Source organism: Microtus ochrogaster, unplaced genomic scaffold (assembly GCF_000317375.1).
Source record: "Microtus ochrogaster isolate Prairie Vole_2 unplaced genomic scaffold, MicOch1.0 UNK16, whole genome shotgun sequence".
Lineage (NCBI taxonomy): Eukaryota > Metazoa > Chordata > Mammalia > Rodentia > Cricetidae > Microtus > Microtus ochrogaster.
This window is the reverse complement of record NW_004949114.1, coordinates 3328170-3335634: the sequence shown is the minus strand read 5'-3', so window position 1 is coordinate 3335634 and position 7465 is coordinate 3328170. Positions and strand designations below refer to the sequence as shown.

Sequence of the window (7465 nt, the reverse complement as noted above, 5' to 3'; positions counted from 1 at the left end):
GAAACCCTGTCTCGAAAAACCAAAAAAAAAAAAAAAAAAAAGACTGGTCTAGGGCTGAAGCCAGTGCCTTGAAGGAATCAAGGTCTTGGGACCCAATTCACCCCCTAGACTGTGGTTACCAGTCCTAAGGCTGAGGAATCCTGTGCTCTTTGCTAACATTGTCTGATTTAGCTCTTTGCTGACCTTGGCCATTTTCCCCTGTAAGTAGTAAGATGTTGTACTTCTTAATAAAGTCACGCGGCAGAGACAAGACCTCCTAGTCCCCAGTCCTCGCATGCACGCAACACCTCATCATTCAGGACCTTTCTTCCTTCGGGTCAAAGCAGCCCACTCCACCAGAGTCCCCCCTCTCATGTAGTCCCAGGCCCACTGTTCCTACCTCAGAGCCAGTAAGCACCCAGCTATTATCTGAGTCTGGGCAGGAAGAGGTCATAGTTGTGGAGGTCCAGGGTTGCTAGAGTGGCCACCTGCAGAGAAAAGCTCTCTTAAGAACAGGACGGGCTGGGGAGATGGCTCAGCGGTTAAGAGCACTGGCTGCTCTTTCAGAACACCCACATGGTAGCTCACAAGTATCTGTAACTCTGGTTCCAGGAGATCTGACACCCTCACAGACATGCAGGCGAGACACCAATGCATATAAAATAAAAATAAATCTTAAAAATAAATAAATAAAATTTAAAAGGAGGGCCGAGGAGGGAGTTCCCGTGAGGGAGGCAGACCAAGGCACCTCCAAAACCTAGGTCAGTTCAGTCCTTCTGCCGCATCCCATGCCTTCCTGGAAGTGTTCGCCTTGCTAAACCACAGGAAGCTGCCTCTTAAGGATCCACAGGGCCTTGGGAACCGGCACTGACCTTGAAAAGTCAAAGAGGTCAAAGGACTGAAAAGTCCAAACCTCTGGTGTTCTGGTCAGAGGGGAGGAATCTCAGAGAGGCTGACTGACTAGCCTTCCTAAGGCCCAAGTGCGCCGGTACCCATCCGCCATCAATCCTCCACGCATTCATTCCTTCGGTTTAGGGCGGTAGGTAGGTCTCAACCTGTGGGTCACAACCACTGTATCCGATATTTACATTACACTTCACAACAGTTGCAAAATTACAGTGACCTGTGTTAAAGGGTCACAAAGGTTGAGAACCACTGCTTTAGGGGTTCTCAGCACTGGCTAAGATTGCCACTGAAGTGAGGGGGCCAGGCACGACCAGGCAGGAAGCTTTCTAATACTACAGCTCTGGGAGAGCTAAATCCACCTGAATTATTACATTTAGTCACCTTCCTTTCCGCTTTCTCTCCACCTTAAATTCTGATCAGAGTCTGATCTCAGGGATCTTGAAAGCCACTGAGGGGAAGGAGGATTTGTGACAATTACCATCACATTCAAATTGCAACAAAAAGGAGCAGGGGTCTGGGATTCTGTCCTGTAGGGCAGCTGGGGTTAAGGTATCTCACACACACACACACACACACACACACACACACACACACACACACACAAACACACACGCCCACTTCCAAATCCCAGCATAAAGCAAACTGTGCCCTTAGGCTAGGGAGTTGCAACAGGGAACAGAAATGAGGACAGAATGACAGATAAGCTGAGCCACAGAGTCCTTGGTTGGTGGTCAGGGACAGATAGTAACTGCCTCCCCAGGAGCAGAAAAGGCGGAATGTGAAGACGACTGTCCGGGAACACTGAGAAGGGGAAATGGGGTGGGGGAGTCTGGAGTTCTACCTTCAAAACGGGCCAAATGCTCCCTACCTACTCCAGCTGGGTTTAAGTCCTTCGAGATGACCTTATAAGCTTCTGCAGCTCTTGCTACTCAAGAGTCAAGTTCAAGACAGGTGAAGGACATCTAATGGTGCCTTTCTCAGTGCTCGTGTCTCCCGGACACTGGCACCCATCCCACGGGGAGATGGATAGTTGCAATGACTTCCCTATACCAGGTCCCAAAGAACAACCCCCCCCCTCCCTTCTAGTGCGGTCCACACAGCCAGCCCTGTTCAGCTCCTGTTCTCAGCCCCTCCCTCTACCGTCCTGACGTCCCAGCCCCAGCTGCTGTGTGAGACTGTTAACAGGTGGCCACAGGAAGGAAGTGGCAGCAGCTTGAGCAGAAGTCCCTGTTTATGCCTGGCTGTTTACAGCCTGCTCAGGTCCTCCAGAACTAAGCACCATGGCAACCAGGGTGATGTCAGACCCACTGTCTCCATGGAAACCTGCAATGGTATGGTATTTGGGTCAACAAGACAAACCTTCTGAAACCTAAGCAGTGGACTTCCTGGAACCCCTCACTCAGGGTTCCAAACCCCGATACCAAAACGCACCTCTGCTCTCGTAGGCCAGTACATGTATTGGGTGCCGCTGCTTAGCTGCCACCCTTCCCAGTTGAGTTTTCAGGGATCTTAGTCTTTGACCTCTAGGAAAGAAATCCACTCCTCACTCTCCCTTTTCACTCAGGCAGGGATCAACAAAAGCGTCAGCTTTGTCGCTGACTTCCGCTGTCTGGATAAAACAGGTAAGGTGGAGCGCTCCTCCTCTACACAACGCCCTCAAGTCTGGTTAGCAGCTTTCTCTGACCTTTAAAGGGAAGGACCTGGGACCACAAGAACTTGCCTGAGTATCTGCTTCGGAATCATCTGTCTCCCTCCTTCCCCGCCCCTAGGTCCTGTGTTAGGCAGTGTGTGATCGCCGGGGTGGGGGTGGGGGTGCCCATTCCTTTTCTACAGCTCTGCCCTCCTTCTTTATCTGGGAATAAGGTGGGGGGTCTGCCGGCCCATTCCCACCTAGGGCTTTACCTGACCCACCTCTCGCTTCAGTCTTCAGCTTAACTTGCTGCAACCTCCCCAGGTTTCCAGTCCGGGAAGAAAAAAAAAAAAGAGGGCAGTCACGTGGTTGGTGTTTGACCAGTGAAAAGCCGCTTTCCCCGCGGGGGTGGGGAAGCGGGGGGAACTTTTGACCAATAAAAGCTGGACTTGATCTCCAAGGGAGGGGAAAGATGATCTACGCAGTTCTGTCCCCTTGGTTTATCTCTTAGTGGGCGACTGTGATCCCCAACAAACTAAAAAGAAAATTTTTTTTTGGCGGAGACCTCCCCTCTTTTCGAAAGGTTTAGTGTCTAGTAGGAAGACCTAAAACTGAAAGGTACTGATGATGAGCTAGCATGAACCAGGTGCCATGTTGGCCCCAGGATAGACAGAGACAGCTGTAGGATGGGGGATGGGGTCCGGAGCAAGTTGTGGGTTTAGAAATAGCCCTCCTGCCGGCAGGCTGAGGATGTCACTGCTTTGAAAATGGAGGACGGCCAAGCGTGGTGGTGCACGCCCTTAACCCCAGCTCCTGGGAAGCCGAGACAGGTGGAGTTCGAGATCAGCCAGATCTGCATAGTGAGTTCCAGGCCTGCTGGGCTACATAGTGAGACCCCGCCTCGCAAACAGTTAAATAACAACAAAGGTAGCCAGTGGACGGCTTAGGCTAGTGGCATGTGGGTCAAACCTCTACCAGTGTCCTGTGCAGTTGCCTGCCCTCAATACATCATACAAAGACAACGGAATAAATAGAAAGGAGGCTGTGCTATAATCTGAGCACTGGGGAGACTTGAAGCAGGCGGATGATGAAGGTCAGCCTGGGCTACAGAACAAGACTGCTTCAACAAACCCAGACTAAACCAAACAAAAACAATGGAAGAAGTGAGGCAGAAACGCATCCACAAATTAAATTCAGAGCTGAGTGGGACTTAGTGGTGGAGCACTGTGACCTCCAGCATGGAATACGAAACATTTAAGCATTTTTAAATGTTGTTTTGCCTATGTGTCTGTAGTATTGAATCCTCTGGAACTAGATGGTTGCCACTGAGTGCTGGGAACTCCTCTGCAAGAACAGCAAGTGCTCTTCATTGCTGGCAATCTCTCCAGCCCCAAAACTCCAAAAACAAAGCAAAAACTATTTGTGTGGGAGAGGTGGTGCACACGTGCCATGGAGGACAAGTTGGCAAGTCCGTTCTCTCCTTCCACTATGTGGGTTCAGGGAGCGGAACTGCAGACCCCAGGCCTAACTAACAGTGTTCTCACCTGCTGGTCTAACTCCCAGTGTGCCCCAAAATTACAGTTTCAAATAACCAGTCAGAAAGCTGTGGACCCAGGGCTCCAACTCTGCCTTCCAGCCTAGCCCAAGCACTGCTCCAAGAGCAAGGGCTCCCACATCAAGGACACAGGGTGCAGCAGGAAAACTGGGAGGTGGTGGAGAGCGGGGACCACCTGGTCCTCCAGGACCCTCCTAGCAGTGACACGCACGGGTGTAGCCGGTTAACCAAGAGTCCTTGTTTGCATTTTCAAGTCATTTTATTAGTCCAACCATATAAAAAAGATTTGTAACCACATCTGCCAACCCCCTTTCTTCCAAAAAGTAGCAGAGGAGCAGGGGGATGGACCCTCCCTCCCCAGGAGCTCTTTACAAACCATGGAGACAACACAAAAGTAGCAACAGGTAATGGGGCAAAGAGAACCACAACACATGTGAAGTTAGGAGTGGGGGCCACAGAGTAAAAAGCAGGTCCCCCTTCTTCTTCTTCAAAGGCTGTCAACTCCAACAGTGTCTTCTCTTTCTCTCCATGTGCAGGCAACATGAGAAGTGGGGCAGGACATTAGATGGTCTTTGTTACCATGCTGAGAGCTGGACACTGAGCTGTCTCCCAAAAGGGCCACAGCCTAGCTTGTTGGCCTCACCCATATGAGGAATGGGCACATGGGCTAACTGGAAAGGGGTAAGAGAAGCTAAGGGGGCTCCTGATCAGGCCCCAGGTCCATCACTGGCGGGGAATCCTACAAAAATAAAAAGAAACCAAGCCTAGCTGCTGGATCACCAGGCCCAGATGATATTGCAGGATAAAAAAAAAGAGCAAAGCGGAAAAGTTCAGGTCCTTTTAGCTTTCAGTATCACGGCTGAGGATCCTACTGCCCGCCCCAACCCCCAAAGCCACGGCAGGGCCTCAGTTGGATCGTTTCCTCAGGGAAGGAATGAGGTATAAGGGCTTCATGCCCTTCCAAACTTTCCCCTGAGACAAAGGAAACGAGGGCACAGGAGCTGAAGAACAACACTATCATACTGTGCAGCAGATAGGCAGGGAGGAAGGGGGTACGTCTCCAGTCCAGACTTCCAACACTCTGGGGTCACTCAGACCACATATCCCAACTTCTACAACATGGTCACTGAGAGACAAGCAGAGAAGCTGAGAAAGGAGCAGTGACTTTGGTGAGGAAGAGACCGGCTCAGCATCTTTTATCTACAGTCTTGACCACCCCCCAGACAAGCAATGCCCGAGTCAGAACTCTGCTTCTTCAAGGTGTCTGACACTCTGTGGAAAGGAGGTAGGATGGGCCCAGGGGAAGCAAAGGGAAAGACAGAGAGAGAGAGAAATCCTCAGTTGTTTCTAGAACCCATACGAGGGACCAGAAATGAAACCTTGAACACGTGACTCCAAAGGCTACAGCTGGAGCTGTGGGGTTACATAGGTATCATAGGCACGGGTGTTAGAGTCATCGGTCATCTGCACGCAGGACATCCTTGTCATCCGGAACTTCCTCCAGCCCCTTTCCTCTCTTGTAGCCTCCAGCTGGACTCTAGAAGGGCTCTGCTTGGGCAGGGCTTTAGTTCCCTGGATCTATGAAGGTCTCAATGCAGCAGTTCCCAGAAAAGCAAGCACTCTAGGCTCCTCTGCCTGCCCGCTCCAGTTCTTCCTCTGCTTCAGGAACTGTATGTTTCTGCTTCATGGGGATGGGAAGCCACATAATTCCTCTGCAAGAGCATGGTGAGCAATGTGCATTTCCCCAGGCCATTGCACTGGGGTCACCCATCGTTAGCAGCCACCAACTGCCCCATGCCCTCTCGGATGTAGACAGACTGGATCTCCTTGGTCTTGAGGCAGAGATCACAGGCCCAGACAGCAGAGGCCTCGGTGGTTAGCAGCCCGTAGGCGCTCTCCGTCATGCCAGTGCACTCGCGGTGAAGCCACTTCTGGCAGGAGGCCTCGCACAAAATGGCATCCTGGTCGTCGTTCACCTCACTGCGACAGGCACCACATGGGTACACCAGGCCCGGGGGAGGCTGGGGCCCTGAGCCTCCACCTGCCTTGCCAGGGGGTGCTAGGCTGTTGGCATCTGGAGTGCCACCACCTAGACCGCTGCTGCTGGGCGGGAAGCTAGGCTGGTTCCCGTTAACAGCTGCAGCCGGGGAGCCTGAATGGGGCTCCTGGGGAAAAGCAGTAGGGGCAGGTGGATTCAAGGGCTTTCCCCCGTCCTCACCACTTGGGCCAGGAAAACCAGGGTCTGGACCAGGGAAGGGACTTGTGTTGGGAGGCAGGCTGGGGAGTCCCTGACCAGGTCTCTGAAGAGAAGGACCAAAAGGTGCTCCTGGCTGGGCGAAGCGTTGGGGGAGAGGGTGAGGACCCAGATCCCCTCTAGGAGGCTGTCCCATGGTGGGCGAGATCATGGGACCAAATCCCCCCACTGGGCCTGGCATCATCTGCCCACCAGGTGGGCTGAAGTTTTGCCCCAGAGACTGGTTGAAGGGTTGACTGGGAAAGTTCATGTTGCCTGGTGGTGGATAGCCAGGGCCCTGAGGAGGCATATTAAAAGCCGGGCCCATAGGGTTAGGAGGGAAAGGAGGGGGCTGTCGACGAAGTGGCTGGGGACCCCCTCCTCCTCCAGTGCCATAGCCTGGGGGTACCTGGCCTGCCATGCCCCCCTGTACACGAAAGCCTCCAAAGGGCACAGGACTGCCAAGGAATGGAGGGCCTGCACCACCCCCCACCTTAGGGGCTCCGAAGTCATCCTCAAAAGGATTAGAAGCAACCAGATGATCCACCATGGGAGTTGGGGGTGGCGCGAACTCCGTCAGATGTGAGTATGCAGGACCCTAGTGAAAACAGGAGGAAGATGTGAACCACAGAACCGAGCTGGGAGAGCACCACACACCTACCAAACTCTCTGAAGGCTGAGGCGGCTCAGATCCAAAACTGTGAGAGCACCACACACACCTAACATACTCTCTGAAGGCTGACATGGCTCAGATCCAAAACTGTGACTGACCTCAGAACACGACAAAGGGTGGAGGGCAGAACCCACAGTACAACAGCACTATTTTTTACAAAAACAAAACAAAAATAGGGCTGGAGAAGCAGCTCAGTGGTCAAGAGCATGAGTGTGACACCCAGCACCCATGTCGGAGGGGTCAACAGCCTTCATCCAGCTCCAGCTCCAGAGGGATCGCATCTCTGACTTCAGCACATACGCAGACATACACAAAAACCCATGTGCATACTTAAAATTAAACATAATTAAAAAATATAAAAGTATGCCAGGCGGGGGTGGTGCGCGCCTTTAATCCCAGCACTCGGGAGGCAGAGGCAGGCAGATGGATCTCTGTGAGTTCAAGACCAGCCTGGTCTATAAGAGCTAGTTCCGGGACAGGCTCCAAAGC

General features: G+C 52.4%; 2 protein-coding genes across 12 annotated transcripts in view; both read right to left on the bottom strand.

Annotated features, from left to right (window-relative positions):
* The window catches only part of Pbxip1 (PBX homeobox interacting protein 1), a 19151-nt gene that overhangs the window by 10346 nt on the left and 1340 nt on the right, over positions 1-7465 (bottom strand). For 3 of the 8 annotated variants that reach the window (XM_005367186.3, XM_026789318.1, XM_005367188.3), the window contains exons 1-2: positions 2797-2868; positions 380-467 (exon numbers count right to left, since the gene is read on the bottom strand). In XM_005367186.3, coding sequence (XP_005367243.1) covers positions 380-433 — 54 coding nt within the window. In that variant the 5' untranslated portion in view covers positions 434-467; positions 2797-2868. Of the gene's footprint in view, positions 1-379; positions 468-1753; positions 1817-2316; positions 2339-2605; positions 2709-2787; positions 2869-7465 lie in introns of those variants that run through there. The other 5 variants (XM_005367187.2, XM_026789314.1, XM_026789316.1 and 2 more) reach the window with 5 other exon arrangements.
* The window catches only part of Pygo2 (pygopus family PHD finger 2), a 5305-nt gene continuing 2152 nt past the window's right edge, over positions 4313-7465 (bottom strand). For all 4 annotated transcript variants that reach the window (XM_005367185.2, XM_013353823.2, XM_026789319.1 and 1 more), the window contains exon 3: positions 4313-6901. In XM_005367185.2, coding sequence (XP_005367242.1) covers positions 5834-6901 — 1068 coding nt within the window. In that variant the 3' untranslated portion in view covers positions 4313-5833. The remainder of the gene's footprint in view (positions 6902-7465) is intronic.